This window comes from Musa acuminata, chromosome BXJ2-10 (assembly GCF_036884655.1).
Source record: "Musa acuminata AAA Group cultivar baxijiao chromosome BXJ2-10, Cavendish_Baxijiao_AAA, whole genome shotgun sequence".
Classification (NCBI taxonomy): Eukaryota; Viridiplantae; Streptophyta; class Magnoliopsida; order Zingiberales; family Musaceae; genus Musa; species Musa acuminata.
This window is the reverse complement of record NC_088347.1, coordinates 34,682,301-34,704,137: the sequence shown is the minus strand read 5'-3', so window position 1 is coordinate 34,704,137 and position 21,837 is coordinate 34,682,301. Positions and strand designations below refer to the sequence as shown.

Sequence of the window (21,837 nt, the reverse complement as noted above, 5' to 3'; positions counted from 1 at the left end):
AATTCTGCACTGCTTTGACCCATCCACTTTGGTCAAAGTTGGCCATAGATAGATATTATATGAACCACAAGATTCTGATGTGCCAAATCACATAAGAATGGAAAGAACTTAATGAAACAGTAGTATAAATCAATCCTTCTTGTTTCTTATCTGTTGGGGTGAGCAATCATCGAAGCTATGTTGACCTTTCCTACCAGAGAAGAAGATTGGCTCCTGAGAGGATCTTGGATTGAGCTTTTCTTGACTAGAAATCTGAAGAGAGAATAACGACCAGGAAGAAGAAGTCAAACCGATTAGAACTCTGTTTACAGATCTCTAGAGACAAACAAGTAGGAATTTTTACAGTGAGCCTCACAACAACATCAACTTTTGTATCACAGCCCAACATAGAAGAGAAATGCTGCATGCTGACAGAGGTTGCCTTCAGAAGCACTTCGCGTCCATGGACATGGATGCGAGGAGAACTCGGCCCGGCGGATTCGATCAGGGAGCTTGGAAGCCCAAGTCCTCGTCGTCCATCTTCCACAGGGAGTAGGAGAAGTGTTCCCAGACGGGAGAAGGCATCGGGGGGCACGAGACGCGTTCGTTCTCGCGTTCCTGAAAGCTCAGCTCGCTGATCTCATCCCAGATCTCGTCCATGGAGTAGCAGCCATTGAGAGCATCGTCGTCGTCTCCAATCCCTCCGAGCGCCGTCGTCGTGCCGCTGCAGTTAAGCTCTTGACCGCCCCCCGGCGCGTCTTCCGACGGCGGTTTACCCGGGGCGGCGGAGTTATCGGTGAGCGACCAGGAGGAAGACGAAGACGACGACGGAGACGCCTTCCTCTTTCGTTCCTGAGCATTCTTTCTCATGTGGGTTCTCCAGTAGTTCTTGATCTCGTTGTCGGTGCGGCCCGGGAGCTTACGGGCGATGCGAGACCACCTGCGAACGAAGCTTTTATATCACGTGTGCGTGCATGGTGGACAGATATGAAGCCTTCGGGGGGAGAGGCGGGAAGCAGACCTGTTGCCCCAGTGAGCGTGGAGCTCGAGGATGAGGCGCTCTTCCTGGGGGGTCATGCGGCCGCGTTTGAGGCCGGGGTGGAGGTAGTTGACCCAGCGCAGCCTGCAGCTCTTCCCGGTTCTGTTGAGACCTGCCGACACAGAGGAACGAGCGGCGGGGTTAAGCGGCGAGCTTGGGTTGCCGGCCATCGGCAAAGTAAGCCTACCTAGCCTCCCCCCTTCAAACCTGAGACTTTGGCTATGGAATCCCAACGACGGTCACCGAATAACCCCACAAAGCATACCAGTTGCAGGTCCTCCTGCTCCGTCCACGGTCCCTTTCGCATCGCCATCTTGTTCATCGTATCCCTCCTCCTCCTCCTCGTCCTGGTGGACTGCGGCAACTACTGCGGTGGCATATATAGGCCGTGCCCTGCTCTCCGTGGTCGAGTGATGTCAGATGCTATAGCGATCGAGCCGGACTGCCCACGAGCACTGCGCGTGAGAAGGCGATATCAGAGCATAATGGAGGCTGCGTCGGGCTGCTTCATAGTTTAATAGCCATGCTCCCGGGATGGCATTAACTCTGTGCAGGACGACCTGCTCATCTCGACTCTTTTTCTTAATGCGTCGCCCGCTCCACCTCAGATGGCAAACACTGCCGTCCTTTACGAAGATCTCATCTTTCGTGTGCCACGGTATCCGAGGCAACAGCATATCCCAAGCAAACAGTCACATGGGGGCAGATATCATAAATTTGGGCTCCAATGCGTTCTCGATAAGAAATCACCTCTCCCTTTGGGGGGGTCGATTCCGTGCCGAAAAGCTGAGGTAGAAGACGAGTGTTTGCGGGGCGCGTGGAGCCAGCAAGTATCTGCCACTTGTCTTCTTCTTTATTTGATGCAAAGATGGGGTGGGGGTGGTGTGACGGACGCGCACCAACGCAGCAGCGGGCGTACAAGCCGGCATGTCGTTGGAAGGCGAAGACGCTGGTCCTGACTGAGGTTTTAGAGGAAGCAGCTCCACGGAAGCTCGAGCGGTGGATGGGCAGCCCACTTGTCCTTCCTCCCTCCAAATAGGTGCAGCGGCGGTTGAATCGTATTTGGAAAGAAGGAAAATACTCATCCTTTGGTAGATTTGACTGGGTCAGAAGGCGACATGATGGACGGAAGGGCGTGGTCGAGATCCCCTGGTGGTGCTCCACGCCATTGACCCGCTACTTGCGGGTTTGGTGGCATGCTAATGTCTGATCCCTGTAGTTGTCCGAGTCATCGATGGGGAGGAGGAAAAACACATGAGCCGAAAGGGAGAGGGGGTTGCAGCTTTGGTGCTGCTGTGGCAGGCCGCACTACCTGATGTCTAAGCTCAGTACAGAGGCTTTCCCTGCATCGAAGCTCCTCCATCATGGCCACGGCAACCCATCCGCAGCAGCGATGCCGAATTAGCCCAGCGATTGCCATCTCGGTTACCGTCGCGCATCGGCGCATGTGCAAGTACTCGAGGGCGTGGCTCACCTGTCTCCATCAGGAGGAGAGAACCTCCGTGGTCTCGCAGTCTGAGGCGTGAGGAGGGATCGACGACCGAGCAATGGGACCGGCGAGGCGGACAGTCGATTGAATTGGTTCGAGACTCGAACCCTATCGCGGCAGAGACAACAAAAGTGGGCCACCGTTCGCTTTGCTGGAGCGATGCAATCTGGCTTACGCCCATGTGATGGTAGCACTTTCTGGTGAGGTCATGCTAGTAAGCGTGACCGATGTGTCCTGCAACTTTGAGCCAACGGCAGGAATGACCTGCGACAGTTCTAACATCGGCCATGGTTTGGTGTGTCACGAGCTACACTCGCTGTGTCGACGGAGGCGAAGCGGCAACCGATGTCGTCGGCTGTCGCATGAGCGGAATCAGTTCCTTCGTCGATAATGTGGTCGCTTCACAACTCCTTCCATCCATCCATCCATCCATCATACCTTCTTCCCGTGTGGTGGCAGCACGTGAATGCCAAGATGATTCGCCTAATCATCAGCGCCAGGCCTGCTTTTCCGATTGGGGCTTTACGGTTGATGCTGAGGCGAGCAATGATGATTTGGGGTTTGGTGCGTAAACCTTCCAAGCCAACTAAATTACATGATGTCATTCCTCCCGTAATCGTGTGCTCCCTCCCACCTGCATATGTCTTCCACCCACCCATCCTGTCAGTGATCTCAAAGGCCAGGGGGTCGGTCTTCCAAAAGATAACAAACAAACAGGTAAGTCAATAGTCGACTTGAAACATAAATGCAAGAGCTACCAATTGTTCTGGGAAAAAAACAAAAAAAACACAGACCTTCGTCCACGCCCAATCATTATTGATATAACAAGCGACAACTCTGCTGTCTGATACCAAATATTGAGTATCATCGACAAACACGTAACAACTGGTTCTTTAATCGTTCGTGTGAAACATTACTTCAAAACGGGAATCCGATTGGTTCCGACTGCATTGCCTTGTGTAAAATCTCCTTCTGCTCTTGCACATGAACAGATAAGAAACCGGTTGCAGTGGCTGCAGAAGGCGCCCTCCCGACGTACTTTATGTCCTCTATATTTCCTCTGCTTATCGCCCTCATGGTAGTATATACACGAGGGTTCACATAGGAATACGCACCCATGTTCATTGGCTCTTCCTGGCACCAGACGATCTCCGCATCTGAAATCCAGAAACCAAGTTTCAATTGGTTCAATCTGCTTACTAGAAAATGCTGGTGATTAATGAATGTCAGGATACCACGAAATGAGGCTAACGATTTGAGTCATTACCTGTTTCGGTTGTATTAGCCACTAAATTTTCATATTGCGCACCACAGCATGTGTCTTGCACTCATGATAGAAGAACAATGTAAATTTAACCAGAGAAATGTATCTTGCTAATAGCCACAGGATACGTTTCTTGAAAGCATATGTTTAATGGATTTTGTTGAATTATGTTTAACAAAATTGCAACCCAAGGTGAGATTGAGTTAGTGTTGAGGTTTTTATTTATTCACACAAACATGCAAAACAACAAGGTTAAAATGTTCAGCTAAGTAAAAGTGACTGGCACGTACTTGGGTATCTTTTCAACTCTCGCTGAATGAGGTCATAAGGAAAAGGGCAAAGCTGTTCAACTCTACAAATTGCCACGTCGTTCCGTTTTGTATTTTTCCGAGCTTCATCCAGCTCATAATACACCTGCAGGATACAAATAAGAGTAACAATACTTCCCTCAACAAATAACAAAAATGTAACAAAAGTGGCCAGATAGATATAGAAGAGACATCATAAAGAACCATCACCTTCCCAGAGCACAGAATTAAACGATCAATACCCTCCTCTATTTCTTTGTGATCATTCCGGTCTTTTATTAGGCGCTTGAAGCGGGTTCCCTGCTTATCAAATCCAGGGTGGCCCAGGACATCATCAAATTCAGAGAGGTGTGACTTGCAGTCCTTGTGACGGAGAAGATTTTTAGGAGACATCACTATCAGAGGTTTCCGGAAATCTCTGTGTAGCTGGATACCAGATTGAAATAATTTACGTAACAATCTTGAAAACACCTTAAGAGAATACATGTTTGCCAACAGTCGTCACCTGCCGTCTCAGAACATGAAAATAGTTTGCAGGAGTTGTCACATTCACGACTTGCCAATTGCATTCCTGGATCTGTTTTCTAAGTGTTGGATCCATCTCTGGTATAATGTATGGGTTATCGTCACTCATCTGCAATTTCATGTTAGGTTTAATACTAATCAATTAAAACTGCAAAGACCAACAAAAGATGTAGATAATATCAAGTTATCAACAGTAGATTGTGAAAAATAAAGAAAAAAAAATGGTGAGATGTGGCTTGGAGTCAGCATCAGAACAAAGCATAGACAGAATTTAGACCTAATGTGGTCTAGCATTTGCATTTAGTAAATCAGAACATAGCTTAATGGAAGGAGAAAATCTTGCAATTCGAAGTTCAACAAAATAATACTACGTAATGGAAAACCCATAGGAGGAGAAGCTACAATACATTTTATATTGAAGCATATGAGGGGTATATTGCCTAGGAAAATCATGCTCTCCTGTCAACAAGATAATCACACTAAGCACAGGCAATTGAGAAGAGCCACGCCCACAATCAATTGCCAAAATGTGACCATAGGCATGAAACAATGCCCATGATGTGATGTTATGGCACCATTGTGATGTGTCACTGCAATGCCATCATGGTAGTATGTCGTGAACAGTAAATCCATCATATGAGAACTTGTAAATCTATATAATAAAATATGAAACCGAAGCTTGCATCGCTTACTACATCAATGGCCATTATAATAATTAAAAAGATGCTGTAGATTTGTTTGCTTACTGATTTGTAACCAATGAAATAACTGAAAAATCTCAGTATCTCAAACATCAATATTCTTATTTTCAAAGGCTAAGACATGTGCAATAAGAATAAAAAATAATACAAAGACTTAATCAAAATGGAGTGACCATCAAGATGAGAATTTAACAGCCTTAATAACAACAAGAGAAGGGCAACAATGATTACATAAGAGCTAACCTCATGACACAATGAGAAAGCATACCAAATGCAGCACATACCTTGCTGAGCATGCTTCACTAACTGGCTCATAAAAAATAAACAAGAGAACAATAGGCATTCCAAAAAAAAAAAATGTAGCACATACCTTGCAAACATAAATAATGCAACAATTGTTATGGGACCAAGTTAGAATTTAATCAGATTTAATTTAGTGAGTCAAAGTCTTGGTTTTATCATTTTCCATAATTTTCAGAGTGATATTTTCTTTCACTGATTTTTGGCCTAAATACAATGAACTTGGACTTGTTCTTACTTTGTTCAAGTCCGTACCAATATGGATATTGTTTGAGTCAAACTTTTTTTTTTTAATATTTCAAGTGTCATTTTGAGACAAAATTGAGTTTGGATTAACTGTATTAAATCATTTGGTAAAATTTTAGTTAGTCTTGCTTTTTATTTTGAGTCAGGTCTTAGAGTCCAAGTTTAGAATGTTTCTAGTTGCATATTGCCTCCTAAAGTTGGTGATAAATTGAAATTTTATTAAGATTCTCATTTATCAATCTAGAATTCAAATTTCCAAAAGAACTCAGAATAAAAATTAAAGGAATTTGGCCAACTACTCAAATCTATCTAAACCAACTGATATTTGAGTAAGAAAGACAAAACTCAACAACAGCAAGATCAATTGGGCAGAGAGGAGAAGAATTAAATCATAAAATATATGATGCATTTTCCTTCTGAAATGTGTTTTGATAAAGCATTATAATGTTTTGATTAAAGGCCACGTAGCCATATTTTTTCTCTTCTCCTTTTTAATTATCTCATGAAGCTTTTTTATCTCCATCTTTCTTGGCACATTTATCTATCTCCCAGTCTTTCACTCACTTTCTGGCTTGGTAGCCATACATATTTTCCTTGTCCATCTAGTAAAGAGATTTGTCCTTCTCACTCCATTTTCTCTCGCGTAGTCTTCTACCTCCCTCATCCCTATAGTAGTCTTCTCACTCCATATTTTCCTTGCCCATCTAGTAAAGCAACCATGCTTACATCAATAAATGGACAAGAGGGTTTTTTTTGCATACAATTAATATATCAATTCTAATTCTGGGTAGCCACCTCATTCAGAGTACGGTTGTTATACTGTACATTTATTGATAACAATAAATCTACAATGGTCCATTTGCAAGCTTGTACACAATTGACAAATCTTACAGTAGTTACTTCACCTAGAACATTAAGAAAAGTCTTACATAGGAATCTTAAAGCAGTTCTAGAGTATGAAGGCTAAATTGATGGAGAAAAGAATGCACAGCACTAATAGCAGCCTGTGCATACTGCCTGGAGCTGCATCACTCTTTCCACCCTGACTTTGCAGCTAAAGATGATATATTAAATGATCGAAATTGGCTAGTTAATTTTTGATGCTATCATGGACAATAACCATACAGGAGATGTGTGATGCATTAAAACCAACAGGACCCTACATGAGTTTACCTGGAGAAAGCGCTCGACTCGCCCACTTGAATGTTCTGGACCTTGACCATCATAACCATGTGGAAGCAACACAGCAAGTCCAGTTTGCCGCAGCCACTTTGCTTCTCCACTACTCAAAAACTGATCAAACATAACTTGAGCACCATTTGCAAAATCACCAAATTGTGCTTCCCAAAGTACCAACGAGTTAGGGTTCTCCATCGAGTAGCCCAATTCAAAACCAAGGACCCCAAACTCTGACAGTGAGCTGGAAGCAACAGGAGCGGGATAGCTTGGATTAAAGGTACACTATAAAATATTTGTATGATAGTCTACAGAATAAAATTCATATTCCAAAAGCACATTGTAAATATATTACAACTCTAGAAACATACAAGACACGTATGATTGGGCCCAAAGCACAAAGAATAGAAGTAATCTGAAGAACAATGTCTGCAATGACAAACACTCGTAAAATCTAGGGTCTAGAACACAATGCTGTGAATGAGGAGACATGATAAGCAAAAAGTACAGCAATGGGTTATGTTACATTTAGTCAGCAAGATTACTTCGCTATTTCAATATATGATTAAACATCAATTTTCTATGGCATGTGTGTATTTTGAACGCATGTGATGGCATATAAGGTATTCTAATTTTTTTCCCATTGTTGAGAAAAAGCAACCTAACAATCCTGAACACAAAAGTGCCCTGCACAATATGTTCAAAAAATGCAGATATAAACATCAATGTAAAGTGAAAAGTCATGTTAAATAGAAGCATAAAAGAAAATCTGGGGATACATACCTGTTGCTGACAGTGAACATTTCCTCATCTTGGTTTATAATAATATGATCCAGAGGGCAGTACATCTCTCCAGTTTCTTGATCATGAACCACAGCATGCCTATGACTAAATGTACCTCTCTCCACATCTTGCCCACTCAATCTGACATGATTACCTTCCACTATAAGGGTGGCGAAAGCAAGAGCCTCAGCAAGTGCCCAGTCAATACCTTCCTCACTTTCAATCATCTCAGCCCGCTGCTGAAAAATCCTCTTGATTGCCCTGTGAGGCTTGAAGTTCTCAGGAAGAGTTGTAATGGCTTGTCCAACACGTTTGAGTATCTCCGGCTTGACACTATATAATAATCCAGTGCTTCATGGATGAAAAGATGGTCGCCGAAAAACAATTTCAAGCTAAGGAAATAAAGGAAGTTAATCATACCCAGTATTACGAATACGTGAAATCTGTTCCGGTGATTTGAAGCCAGCCCAGTAAGCAGAGAGCCAGTCCCTTTTTCTTGGGACATAATCTTTACTGTTAATAAACTCTTCTTCCAGAATTTTACTAACTTTATTACGCATCCTATCAACATCATCTTTAGAGATCCGTCCTGATTCTAAAAGTTCCTTTTCATACAATTCAAGTGCACTTGGATGATCCTGAATTACCTGTTTCAACATGATACTGGTCGGTATGGCCATAATGATGTCCAGTGGCAATAGATGGCAGTTAAGATAAGACAAGTAAAGGTAGAACCAAGTTGAGAATGTCCAAAAAAATGATAATATGCAAAAGAAATTACCCGATACATTTTGGGCTGCGTGAAAGACGGCTCATCAATTTCATTATGTCCAAACCTACGGTAGCAGACAACATCAACCACCACATCAGAATGGAATGTCTGGCGCCATTCAGCTGCAAGCTCACACACATGGACAACTGCTTCGACGTCATCACCATTCACATGGAAAATCGGAGCGCTTAATGCTTTGGCAACGTCGGTACAGTACTGAGAAGACCTCCCATATTTTGGATCCGTTGTGAATGCAACTTGATTGTTCACAACAATGTGAATTGTCCCCCCGGTTGTGTAATTGGGAAGGGCGCTCAAATGCAATGTCTCATAGACAACGCCTTGCCCTGCAAAGCTTCCATCACCGTGGATTAACACCCCCATATTCCCGGTCCTCTCAATATCATTAGAATAGTATTGTTTAGCCCTCGCCTTCCCAACCACAACTGGATCCACCGCTTCAAGATGGCTTGGATTTGCGACTAATGATAGATGGATCATTTTCCCACCTCTGGTGGGCCTATCATACGAAGTACCTAGATGATATTTCACATCTCCGGTCCCTGTGTACAACCCTTCTCCCTCTTCTACAGGTTTAGTACCACCACTGAATTCACTGAAGATCTGCCGCAGAGGTTTTCGAACGACATTGCCCAGAACATTTAGCCTTCCTCTGTGAGGCATTCCAATCACAATGGACTCTACCCCCAGGTCAGCAGCTCTATCAAACATCTCCTTCATTCCTGGAATCAGAGTCTCGCCACCTTCCAGACCAAACCGCTTTGCAGCCTTCCACTTTGTGGCCAAGAAATTCTCAAACAGTGTGCTCCATGTAAGTCGATCAAGAATCACCTGACGTCGTTCCTGGCTGTACTCCCTAGGCTTCACGGTCTCAATCCTCTCCCTCAACCAATTGCACTGATCACGGTTGGGAATGTGCATGTACTCGTACCCTACGGTCCCACAGTAGGCCTGCTCGAGCCGTTCCAAGATGGACCGAAGGGTCTGAACAGGGCGGTTCTCCGATAAGAACCCCGACATCCTCCACACTCCAAGAAAGAACTCCCTATCCAGATCAGCCTCTGTGAACCCATAGAGGGCGAGATCCAAGTCATCCGAGATCTCCCTCTCCTCGAGATCTAGAGGATCGAGCTTGGCCTTCATGTGGCCATTTACCTGGTAGGCTCGGACGAGGAGGAGTAGCCGCATACTCTCTTGGATGGTCTGGCCGGAGATACCAGGTGAGGTGGCGGCCTGGCCGACAAAGTTCCGGAAAAAGTTGTCCCAGGACTCGTCCACGCTGCTGGGGTCGGCTTCCCATGCCCTCTGCAGCTCCTCCAAGTAGACGCTGCTGGTGCCGTCAAGGAAGCTGTCGGTGAGCCGCGAGAGCGGCACAGGGCGGGGGACCGGTGCGGCCCGCCGCAGCTGGGTCGAGTGGAAGCATCGGGCGGGCTGGAACCGAGGCAGGGCGCCAGCTCTCGCGACGTGGTAAGGGGTTCGAGCAAGGTTTCGCCTGAGGGCCAGTCGTGCGACCCCCGACGCGGCGCGAAACCATGCCATTGGGGATCGATCAAATATCTTCTTCCGCTCTCCTTATCCCATTGAAAAATGGAGCAAAAGAATTCAAGATACGTAATCGCAAAAACCCGAAACGATTCAATAAGAAAAACCAAAACGATCAAATTCCGTAGAAATCAATGAGAGAATAGCGTATGAAGATTAAACCCTATTAAGAAAATCAAGATTCACGTGATCGCAAGGACTTCAATCTCCACGTACGTCGAGGATTCAAGAAAAGAAAACCCGAAACGATTGCGTTACGGAAGCATTTACGAGGAAAAAATCGCCACGAAGAGGAAACGCTACTTTGCAGCCACCAGCGGCGAGAACTCCTACAAAGAAGAGCAAAAACGAAAACATCAAGGTTCACGTAATCGCAGGGACTCGTATCCAGTTCAACATCAAAACAATTCGAAGGATTCAAGAAAAGAGAACCCGAAACGATCGATTCCCGATATGAATCCATAAAAGCAAAGGGTATGAAGACTAATAAACCCTCATTTTCGGTCACTAATGCTGCGAATCCATCCCAAGAAAAGCTAGAAGCAAAATCAAGATTCACGTAACCACAAGAACACCAAAAGTTCAAGAAAAGAAAACCCGGAACGATTAGGTTCCGACAGAAACATACGAGAGGAAAGCGTAGTCCGGAATCGAAGGAAGAGCACGGACCTCGAACGAGGAAACAGAGCACGGAGAGAAGAGCGGGAAAGGGGGGGGGGCGGGGGTCGATGAGTAGGGGACCGTAGTAGTACCTAAAAGAAGTCGGGGAGGACGATAACGAAGAGAACCGCCGAAATCATCCGGAGATGGGTGGGGAAGACGAGAAGCTTCTGCTCTCGCATGCTCTGCTCATCCCCTCTTCCTCCTCCTCCTTCCTCGGAACACAGAGCGAAGACGCACACCCGAGCGGTCTTCGGAAGGCTCCAACCTAACGGATAAGATGGGCCCCCCTGCTGTCGCTTTATGACCTTTTCCCGCTTCGAATCGCCATGCACTGATGCCGGCAAGCATTTATCCCTTTTGGATGGGACGTAACTTTGTGATATTTATAGTCAGCTTTTCCTTTTCCTATATACCTTTAGATATATGATTGCTGTTGATATTATTAGTTAAGTGATTATTATTATCATAAAGCATTATAATTTCTATTTCAGTTCACTATTATTATTATCATAACAGTATTAAAATTTTAATTTTACGTCTGTTAATGTCAATCTTAATTGCAAATTCAATATGATGGAGTTGTCTCAATTTGTTTTTTTATTTTGTTGATTTTGAAAATCCACATTTTCATATTGTTAGCTTAATAGCATTGGCCATAAAATATTAAGTACATTAATGAGAAAAATATTTCATCTGCCCCCATGTGGATGATTAAACTTCATGTATTGATCATAAGGCGACGAAGGGCGCCGACGCGCTGGGCGTAGCGGTCCTACTTGAGGTAGCGGCCAATGCGGCCCACCGGGAACTGGAGGCCGACCTTCACTGACCGAGAGACGGATTTCTTCTTGGATCCAACGCCTCCCCTCCGACCGCCGGCGCCCTTCCTCGCCTTCCCCCCGGTCTCCATCTCCTCCGCCCTCGTACCGGTCTGGACAACACTCCCCGATATCCTGAGTCAACTTGGATATCTGAGTTCCACACGTCAGATGAGTTCCGATGGAGGGCGGGAGATTGCTTGGATGGCGATCCATGGCGATCGGGATTGGGCCAATCGAACGACGTCTTTCACGGTCATACCAGCCTGCCGACCCACTGGATGATTGGTTATATAAACCTACCTGCGTGTCTGTAAGAGATAAAGTCGAATATATATAATCATCCTACCCAAATCTTTCACTCCTTGGATCACTTTAAACATCTGTAAGAGATTAACTCATTTCATCCCAAAAATAACTAGAAAAATCCTTCACTGATATGGATTTCCACTGCTCGACAATATCCAATGATCGGCTGAATGCCATAACATTTTATACAAGTTCATTGATATCTGATTTATAAGGCAAATCACACTACGGGACTTAAAATGATCTAAATCAAATTTGATTTGATTGCAACAAAAGATTCCAGTAGAATATGCAATGCAATTGTCAAACATACTAAATATGATTGTTTATGAGCTTAACATACATCTAAATATGTATATTTATATATGTATCATGCAAACCTTTGACAAAGGTTTAGCATCTGAGATCAAGTGCATGATTAATTTCCAAATTCCTATGCTATACTGAGTGCATATATGTCTGTATACTTGTTAAAGAGGCAGAAAAGGTTGGATTCAGCCTAACAAGCAATCAACTGGACAAGGCAATGACAGGATCATAGCATAGGAAGGTAGAGGTGTTGAGGACTTACAAGTAATTTTGAGAGAGGCAGAAAGATATCCTGCTTCTATCTTTTGGCTCTTGACACCTTCCTGCCACTCAATAATAGTGTTGGGTCAATGCATGAGAGAACAACAACAACAACAACAAGAGGACATTGTTCTTACCCCAGCTTATTGGTACCACCTCCAAGTCTCCACCATTCCCATCTCCTTCTGCTGCTCCTTATCTCATCCATCCACTCTTCCAGGAAGATCTCCATGGAGAAAAATTCCGAGAGGCCAAGTCGACACCAGAGGAATGCGTCGCGGGGTGTCTTTGCTCTCCCTGAAAACTTCTCCAGCTCTGAAGCTCCTCCAGTGGAAGTTAGTGAGCAGAAGACGGCATGCAAGCCGGCCCAGAATCCACCTGATGGTCGTCCTTCAGCTTCGCTGCAACAGGAGATGAAGAGCAGTGTTACTAAAAAACACTGAGGCTGTGTGCTTAATCTGTGTCTTTGCACTCTTTGTAATAGATGCACTTTCCTATCTCTATAACGCCACAATAGTTTCACTGTCCTGTGAGTGCATGCCACCAGCAGTTGCTGCAATGCAAAATAAATGGACATCAAGAGCTAGTTCTTATGATTTATCCTTATCTTTCGCTATATAATGTCAGTAGATCCATATATAATGTGGAGCAATATGCTGTTTGACTGACTTCGATATGTTCGACACTGTCTTCTGATCTAGTGAAAGTTGTAGCTATTATGATACATGGTTCTGAATCTTCTGCTTGGTTGTCCTTAGAGCACTAAATTACAAGGATGTTCAAATGACACTAACTAAATAAGAGGGGCTTAGAATTATCTCTCTTTGAGTCCATTCGATGATGACAAATCTAATATTACTGTGGTTTGAAACAACACAACAGGACTAAAGACTATACAGATATAACACCTATTTCCATAAATCACCTTGCATTGTATTTAAGAAAGACCAGAGAAGATATCATGTTACTATATGCAGGAAACTAGTAGAATACTAAACTTCTTATGTAGCAAAACAAGCGAAGAAATTGGTTGCCATATACCAAGACCAGCTTAAAACTCACCAGTCCAGATGGAATTTCGTGATCACTGTCACATGAGATGGGAGAAAAATTAAGCAGAAGTTGTACTGCAATTAGTTCTCTTCCTTAATCTTGTTCCATCGATGGCCTTTCCTCTATGTTCCCTGGGTATGCGCAATTGCTGCAGCAATTTATCATCCCCAATTCTTGTGTCACGGAATCTGGAAACACTTCCCATCCAGCATACAAAACTGTACTCCCACTTTGGATCAGTTTGTTCATGTATTTTTCTGTCCCCTTGAGCCTGTGTTAAGTTTGAACAGCATACATGTGCAGAACAATAATATGTTCTTGCATCTTTTTCCTCGTCATCTGTTCAAGAATACTATATGCCCCTTCCAGAAAAAGCCATGGATCATCAAAGAGTATGTTGATGCAACAGGCCTAACACAACAACCAAAATTTGTAGCATCCTCCATGCTTCCCAATAGATTTCTAGAATCCAATTCTAAACTGCACAGTTGGAGCAAACATCTTAAAGAGAAGCTTAAATCCATCTCCAGCATCAATTATGCCATTTTGCAAAGATTTTTAGCATCACGACCATGACATCCATCACCTTCAAAAGCATTTCCTTTCTTCCTTTCAACCTCACAAAGCTTGATTGCCCCTTCTGCTCTAACCGCCTGGAGCAGTGCCTCCATGAATGACCCATAAGCACAAGTCACAAATGCAATGCTCTTCTCCAGTGCCTCTCTCAATGGCTTTCAGCCTATTCGACCCTCTCTGTCCAGCAAACGATCGGAAGTGTGCTCAGAACACTGTAAGTCGTGGCCTTCTCTTCGTCAATTTATCGAACAACTTGTGCGCTACCCTCAACTTCTCCGACTGGCACAATCCATACAAGAATTCATCGGCTTCCAAGTCGTTCCCCAACTCTACAAAAGCACCGGAACAGAGCACATTAGGCAATTCATCTGCTTCAAATCCCTTCTCCTCCATTCGCTTCGGAACAGTTCTACCCAACCGGTTGATGTCACCAATAAAGGCCATGTAGCCCTGCCTGCTCAGTCTCCAGGGACACCTCGAAATCCTGCGATAGAGTCGGTTGATGTCGGAGGCGTCTTCGCGGTGGCGGCGACAGAGATCGATGACGAAATCTGAAGCACCGTCGGAGACCCGATCGATCCCGAAAACATGCGGCAATTCGCATTCGATTTGAGATTACTTTGGGATACTTGATCGAATGGTCTGGAGAAGACGCCTCGAAGATCGACCGACGTGATCCGTCTCCAGGTGGGTTAAACCTTCCTGATCGTGCCACCTGGATAGGCAGCCCTGATGGCAGCGCGGTGGCGCGCAGGTAAACCGTCACCGCGTCGTTTAGACTCTCGTCTCACCACCATCGCCACTTTGCTCACCTACTCAAACCTGTTTCACCATCCCACTACTTTCTTCTCTCTCTATATACGCATCCATCTCTCTGCGAACCATAAAGCTTGCCCACCTCTTGCCACGATGACGCTCGCGTTCCTCCCCGAGGCATTGCGGGCGGTGCTCCTCGTCCAGCGGCCGCTGCTCCTCTACGCCGCGGCATGGGCGGCCTTCCTCACCGCGACGGTGGCCGTCACGTCCTTCGCGCCGGAGCTTGCCTTCGTATGGGCCGTCATGCCATCTTCGTCCTTCTCCAGCGCGTGTACTGCCGCGGCCGGCGGCCCGGCCGTGAGGGTCCCGACGGAGGGGCCGCCGCGGGAGGTGGTGTGCGTCCCGGCGGGGCTCTTCGCGCGGTCGCGGATGGACCTGGTGGTACCGCCCCTCTTCGCCGCCTTGGTCGTCGGCGGCTCCACTTGCTTCATCCGGGCCGTCGGTCTGTGGGAGCCCGAGGAGGAAGCCATCGCGTGAGGTGCGATGATTCGAGACCGTCCGATCTGTGGATCGAACGGCCCCAATGCTATGTATGCGCGCATTAGTCGAGGAAGCTTCTTTCTGATCCGAAATGGAGAGAGAATTAATCGTGTCATTATAAACATAATTATGTACATAAATTAGGACGCAAATTACTTAGCATAACAAAACAGTAGGCTGTTAAAGAGCATGCAACAATACTTGACGTTGAATCTGTTGCAGTCCACGAAAGCTTCCGAACGAATAGGCATCCATGAACGATGCAAGCCACAGAATCGAGAAGGAAAGGAGGAAAGCTCGCTCCATTTCCCCAAACCAACCCCTCCTTCCTCCTCCCATTACCATCATTCCCTCTTCCTCCCGAGCGCGAGAACAGACGTTTCTCGGATCGACCTCCACTTCGTTGCAGCTGTAATGTCGTCGTCGTCCTCCTCGGCCGCGCTGCGGCGGCTCCGCGCGTTGCAATCGGAGCCGGGCAACGGCACGTGCGTCGACTGCCGGCAGAGGAACCCGCAGTGGGCCTCCGTCTCCTACGGCGTCTTCATATGCCTCGAGTGCTCCGGCAAGCACCGCGGCCTCGGTGTGCACCTCAGCTTCGTCCGCTCCGTCACCATGGACTCCTGGACCGAGCCCCAGCTACGGAGGATGGAGTGCGGCGGCAACGACCGCCTCAACGCCTTCCTTGCCCGACGTGGGGTCCACAGGGGGGTAAACGTCACCGCCAAGTACAGCTCCGGCGCGGCCGCCGTCTACCGCGACCGCATCCAGGCCCTCGCCGAGGGCCGACCCTGGAAGGACCCGCCCGTCGTCAAGGAATCCACCGAACCCAGCGCAAGGAAGCCGCCGAAGAGTCCATCTGGGTGGGACAAGTGGGACGACGAGAATGACGACCACCTCTGCCGATCGTCATCGTCGGCGGCTTCGAACATGAGGAGGAATCAGTCAGTGGGCGACCTTCAAAAAGGGACCGGAGTTGGGTGCGAGACGTCGTTGAGATCTCGGTCCACGGAGGACCTCGTCACCATGTCGCAGCACCCGGGGGACAAGGAGTGCTTCTTCGCGATGAAGATGGCGGAGAACAAAGCTCGGCCGGAGGGGATTCCCCCCTCACAGGGCGGCAAGTACGTCGGGTTCGGTTCGAGCCCGACGCAGCCCCAACGAAGTGCTTCTTCTCAAGATGACTTGATCTCTGTTGTTTCTCAGGTGATGTCCATTCTCATGAATGCAGAATTACGTTCTTCATCAAGAAATTGTCATTGGGTGTGTCCTCAGATCCAAAAAGTTGAGAGATTGCACACAAGAAGTGGATTATTGTCTGCTGTTTTAATAGGGATTTGGGCGGCTTTCCATGGTTGCTGCTTCTGCTGCACAGTCTGCAGCTACTGTCGTGCAAGCAAGCACAAAGGAGCTGACCTCCAAGGTATTATTTCTCTTCATCGATCATCACCGATAGATCATAAGCAAAACCTCCGTGACGAATGCTACAGGTGATGGAGGCGGAGGTCAATGGAACGGTGAACACAGTTGCCACAAGAACCACTGAAATTGGACACAGGACATGGGGAATCATGAAGGGAGTAATGGCGATGGCGACGCAGAAGGTGGAGGAGTTCGCCAAGGAGGGAATGGCATGGAACGAGGACGACGTCGGTGGGCACCAAGAGGAGATCGGGCAGGCGAGCAAGGGTGGTAACTCCGGACAGGACCATGCCCCGGCGAAGCCCTCATGGGGTGACTGGGAGGAGGAGGAGGAGGAAGAGCACGGCAAGCAAGCCGACGGTCAAGAGAGTTGGGCGGGATGGGATGACACCGACGATGATGAAAAGGAGAGCGACGGTCGCAGCGCAGCGGGCAAGAGAAGTAATCAGAAAGCCAGCGGGTGAAGAAGGCCACTCCTCCTCCCTCCTCTCTGTCGCCATCGATGCAGGCTGTCGAGATCTGGCCGTGTGCGCTCTGTTGCGTCTCTCTGTCATTTGTTCATGTTTATTACTCTTTATACCATCAGAATATTACGTCTGAGAAGTAGACGAAGAATTAAAGTCATATGTGGTAGTAAATACGAAGTCGAATTATTACGGAAAAATAATTATTATTTTATGCCGTCGCCCGGACGACTCGGACCGGAGACCTTCAGTGAGTTATACCGACGTGATAACCAACTACACCACGACACTGTTTATTGTAAGTAATATGAAGGAAAGGTCCATTACAATGAAACAACAGAGCAGATTATTGAGGGACTTGCAGCAAGATCACACTACACCGGTCTGCTATCTTTAATTGGTGAAGATGATTCAAAGCTCAAGAACTTGCAGCTTAGGAACAGGACATCAACACCATGTTTGCAGCTAAGGAGCAAACATCTTCAGTGCATGAATAATGTGCAAAGAAGGAAGAGAATAAAATGGCAGCATATAAATCAATTTGTTGTTGTTACTGTCATGTCTGCCAAAAATGTAAAGCTGCCAATAAACTTATCACTGAAGAACACAGGATCTCTCTTCTTCTTCTTCTTCCTTCAAAATGCCATTCAAGCAAAATCAAATCTAGTACTCAATCTCAGGAGATGACCACAACCATTGCACAGCAGCTAAATATACAGCAAAAGTTCAAGCAGCACATTTAACAGATTGCTGCTTTGCAAGAACATTTATATTTATTTTGGAAACTGAGGAATTCTACTCTCACTGAAAAGAATTTATATTTTTTTCTAATTTAACAAGTAACAGCTGCATATCAAATTTTGACTACAGTAATCAGACCTAATAAAGGCAAAGAAACATCCACAAGAAGCACTAGTGATATATGATACCTATCATCATGAGTATGAACAAAAGATAAAAAGTTCAGCAAAAATTGACTAGACTCCATTTCTAATAAATCTCAATCCAACATCCTCATCGAAACCTTGTGACAAGATGAGAACATATTCTTAGAGTAAAAGCATCTGCAGGATTTCATTCAACAATCTCAATTAAGATGCAAGAAACAGCCAAATGATGCATCATAACTAATCAGTAAAACATTATCATTACTAAGGATGCACTTCAATTTGACAGATTTCCTTTTCATGGTACATAATTATTAACCAAAGAAAACATAACCATGAATCTAGTGGCAAGCATAATATCACCACTTATTCAGGTCAACAGAAGATCATTAGCCCCAAGGTGAGGGGGACGCATGCACACACGGACTTCGTGTTCTTCTGGTCCAACTCGGTGTTTTGGAACTATAATCTCGAGCAAAGCACCAGTCTCATCGTAGTATGCTTCTAGCTTAGCGTCTTCAGGGATACGTGTTGGTAGTGTTATCTCCCTTATGAATTCCCCCGGAGGGCAATGCTCAGGAGAGGGATCAGTCAGTTTAAATGTCCTGTCATGCCTCTTTACATAAGGCATCCGGGCAGTACTGGCACAAATTATCTTCAATATTCCATGTGTAAGACCGTTCCTCCAAGAAACTTTTACCCTCTGTCGATCGGCAAAAGGCAAGCTCACCATTATCAGATACCCCTCGTCGTCTTCATATATAGTCTTCGCAGCAGTCACAGGCCCACATGCATGCTTCATTACACCAGTGAATTCGTTCAACCATGAGGGCTCAACTTGGTGCATCTCCACATCTTGACCTCTCTCAGCATGTGGGTTCGTAGGAAAGCATAAATCCTCATCCATAACATGAGGGAAGAAATCTTTCCTGCGTTTACTGCAGACAGCAGAAAGGTCCATCCCATCGCCATTAGAATGATTCGACTGTGAAGACAAATTCAAACTCGAGACATTCAGTAACTTCTTGGGATGGGGATGTGAAGTGCTCTTCAGTGGAGGCCTCTCAAGCTCAAATTCGGTGCTGGGAAGATTCCTCCACGACTCAAAATCACTGGCCTCGAGCAGAATTGAAAAGTTCAGATCCCTGCCCACGAGCTCCACCCATTTCTTGCGGTCCACCTCGCAAACTACCATCAGATTGGGCGATCTGACAACCTCAATTCCATGGACACATTGAGGGTTTGAGAGTCCCCGATACTGCTTGCGCTGCATCCTGTGAGACCGAGCAAAACCCCTGTCAACACTGAACGGGAACTGAGGTTCGCCAAGACGAGAATGTCCATTCATGTAGCTCCGCAGTTGCATCTTCCCGAGCGCATTCTCAGGCCTCTCTTTGAAGACCCACATGTACATGTTCTCCATGTCGTGCTGGACCAAGAACACATCATGCCTGACATCAGACTTATCGAAGCCATTAACCCCGTTTGCATCCCAGATGACCTTTCCCTTGGACTTCTCCAAGAGCACAGGCTTGAAATAGAAGCTAAAGAAGAACCACGCACCCCAAATGCTATCCCCTCGCTTAGTGCACTTGCGGGCAGCGGTGACCTTCGGAATGTGAAGGGTGGCCTCTGAATCATAGATTTGAGGGCCAAGGCCGACATCCAAGATGTCACAAGGGTCTGAGATCCACGATTGCTGGGAAGGAGAACGCTCGGCGGAGAGGGGGAGATTGATGTCGGGAGCACCAGAAAGGACAACCTGCCGCCGCTGGATCAATAGCTCGCGATCCGAATCCTCGTGTGAGGACGAAGACAATACCGAGCCTCCAGATGGATCCATGGAGAGAAGTGTGGAGGGGTGATGGTTTTCCATGGATAAGGTAGTGAGGAGATCTTCTCCCATCCGTCATTAACTTCTTTTGTTCGCCCTATAAACCCTGTAATCACCTCCTCCTCCTCCTCCTGCTTCTCCTCCGGCTATCTGATTGGTGAATGTCGAATTCCTCCACCGTCAATGAACGCATCCCAGAGAAGACACTCACAGATCCATTCCATATATTCCACCACCGAGTTCTTATTGCACCAAGACAATGCCAAGAACCCCAAACCCCACAAAACTTCACCTGCAGAAGCAAAAAAATGACAATATCAGAGTCCAAATGGAACACTAAGAAACATAGAAAGCTCACGAACAAAGAAAATTGAGATTTGTCCTTCATATTGTTTTAGATCTACAGATTCTATCTCCAATAAAAGGTAGATAACAAAAAGATAAGCCTTTTGTCGATCTACATGATCAGGAACACGCAAAACCAAGAGAGGAAACCGCGCAAAAAGAGATGGAGCGGAACATCCAATTCCTAGACCAACGACTTCAGCAGAGAACGGGGGAAACCCGGAGCAAACGGGTCGGGATCTCTTCGAGATTACCTCTTGGATTCAAAAAAGGGATTGCTACGGTTCCAACTCGAAGAAGATGAAGCCCCTCGTAAGCCTCAAATCCACCATGGCTCTCAAATTGAGGCTTCCGTCGGACTCAACAGCGGGGCTGGGGAGGGGTCGAAGACGCAAACGAGAGGAAGCGACCGACGGCGCAGCCAACCGGTGGCGTGCTCCGTTTAAAGAGCCGCCCAGAGAAACGCCCTCCACCAGATGAGACCTACATCCGCCGTTAATTTACAGTAACGCCGTCAGCTTCACTCTCGCTTCTGTAAAATTACCGTCTTACTCTTATCCTTGACAAAAATCTCAACTTAATCCTCAAACATTTTCTGTTTTTAATCATACCATTTATTCTATTACAATTAGTCATCTCCTTATCCCCCATCACTAATAATAAAATAAAAATTAAATCAATACATTTATCCATTTAATTTTGTTATTTTATAACATTATATTAAAAAACAATTATATAATAATATAGCTTTTATGTATATATTTATATGCTAAACTCACTTTATATTATTAATTATATATAGTTTCTCTTTTAATTGAAGTCCTTACAACTCCTATAATGAATTATGATAATGAGGTCAATCTATCAGTGTGGGTTTGGTGGTTGTACCTTATCATCAACACCATGTGTACACTCCACCTATAAAGTTGATATGTTGACCAAGCGAAAGAGGGATTTACCATGAGAAAGAAGCTTGGATGATATATATATATATATATATATATATATATATATATATATATATATATATATATATATATATATATATATATATATATATATATCTATATGATATCGTAATAATTTAATTGGATAAGATGGATGATTGAAGAGTTGACCAGAGATTATCCGATTGATGTCGTCTCCTTAGACATTGCTTGTACGGAATTGGGAATGAGTAGGATAAATAGTGTTATAAGTAGTTGTTTATGTACAGTAGTGGTTGATCCGCATAAAGACTAAGATAGGATGCTTAATTATTGATCGAGATTATCTTTTTTTATTACTGATTATATTATCATATGTCGAGTCAATGATTAACATGAATATTTCTTCGATAATATAAATAAATAAATAAATGGCCATCCGTGGCCACTGCTGGGACCCACTCGCACGCGATTTGAGATGGCGCGTCATCCTCCGTTACATATCGTGTGGCCCTCGAAAGGACAACACCAA

General features: G+C 45.5%; 5 protein-coding genes across 7 annotated transcripts; 2 read left to right on the top strand and 3 right to left on the bottom strand.

The window, feature by feature from the left end:
- Window positions 1-273: 273 nt before the first annotated feature.
- Window positions 274-3,116, bottom strand: LOC135625358 (transcription factor MYB59-like). Its single transcript, XM_065130063.1, has 3 exons — window positions 1,226-3,116; window positions 1,001-1,130; window positions 274-919 (listed from the first exon to the last, which is right to left on the bottom strand). The coding sequence occupies exons 1-3, from the start codon at window positions 1,338-1,340 to the stop codon at window positions 484-486; spliced, it is 681 nt and encodes a 226-aa protein (XP_064986135.1). The 5' UTR covers window positions 1,341-3,116; the 3' UTR covers window positions 274-483.
- Window positions 3,117-3,225: 109 nt separating this feature from the next.
- LOC135625357 (uncharacterized) lies at window positions 3,226-11,071 on the bottom strand. Of its 3 annotated transcripts, XM_065130061.1 has the most exons (10): window positions 10,898-11,071; window positions 10,416-10,474; window positions 8,592-10,174; window positions 8,231-8,457; window positions 7,811-8,143; window positions 7,025-7,271; window positions 4,585-4,713; window positions 4,290-4,505; window positions 4,062-4,185; window positions 3,226-3,664 (listed from the first exon to the last, which is right to left on the bottom strand). In XM_065130061.1, the coding sequence occupies exons 3-10, from the start codon at window positions 10,140-10,142 to the stop codon at window positions 3,426-3,428; spliced, it is 3,066 nt and encodes a 1,021-aa protein (XP_064986133.1). In that variant the 5' UTR covers window positions 10,143-10,174; window positions 10,416-10,474; window positions 10,898-11,071; the 3' UTR covers window positions 3,226-3,425. The 3 variants fall into 3 exon arrangements, with proteins under 3 accessions (XP_064986133.1, XP_064986134.1, XP_064986132.1); XM_065130062.1 differs by lacking the exon at window positions 10,416-10,474 and having other exon boundaries at window positions 8,592-10,171; XM_065130060.1 differs by lacking the exon at window positions 10,416-10,474 and having other exon boundaries at window positions 10,898-11,070.
- Window positions 11,072-14,753: 3,682 nt separating this feature from the next.
- On the top strand, window positions 14,754-15,428 carry LOC135625359 (uncharacterized). Its single transcript, XM_065130064.1, has one exon. The coding sequence runs from the start codon at window positions 14,867-14,869 to the stop codon at window positions 15,425-15,427; it is 561 nt and encodes a 186-aa protein (XP_064986136.1). The 5' UTR covers window positions 14,754-14,866; the 3' UTR covers window position 15,428.
- A 191-nt stretch (window positions 15,429-15,619) lies between these two features.
- Window positions 15,620-17,455, top strand: LOC103969936 (probable ADP-ribosylation factor GTPase-activating protein AGD6). The gene is made up of 3 exons (XM_009383569.3): window positions 15,620-16,633; window positions 16,761-16,850; window positions 16,918-17,455. The coding sequence occupies exons 1-3, from the start codon at window positions 15,620-15,622 to the stop codon at window positions 17,311-17,313; spliced, it is 1,500 nt and encodes a 499-aa protein (XP_009381844.3). The 3' UTR covers window positions 17,314-17,455.
- A 975-nt stretch (window positions 17,456-18,430) lies between these two features.
- Window positions 18,431-20,817, bottom strand: LOC135625356 (uncharacterized). Its single transcript, XM_065130059.1, has 2 exons — window positions 20,634-20,817; window positions 18,431-20,326 (listed from the first exon to the last, which is right to left on the bottom strand). The coding sequence occupies exon 2, from the start codon at window positions 20,104-20,106 to the stop codon at window positions 18,571-18,573; it is 1,536 nt and encodes a 511-aa protein (XP_064986131.1). The 5' UTR covers window positions 20,107-20,326; window positions 20,634-20,817; the 3' UTR covers window positions 18,431-18,570.
- Between the last annotated feature and the right edge of the window lie 1,020 nt (window positions 20,818-21,837).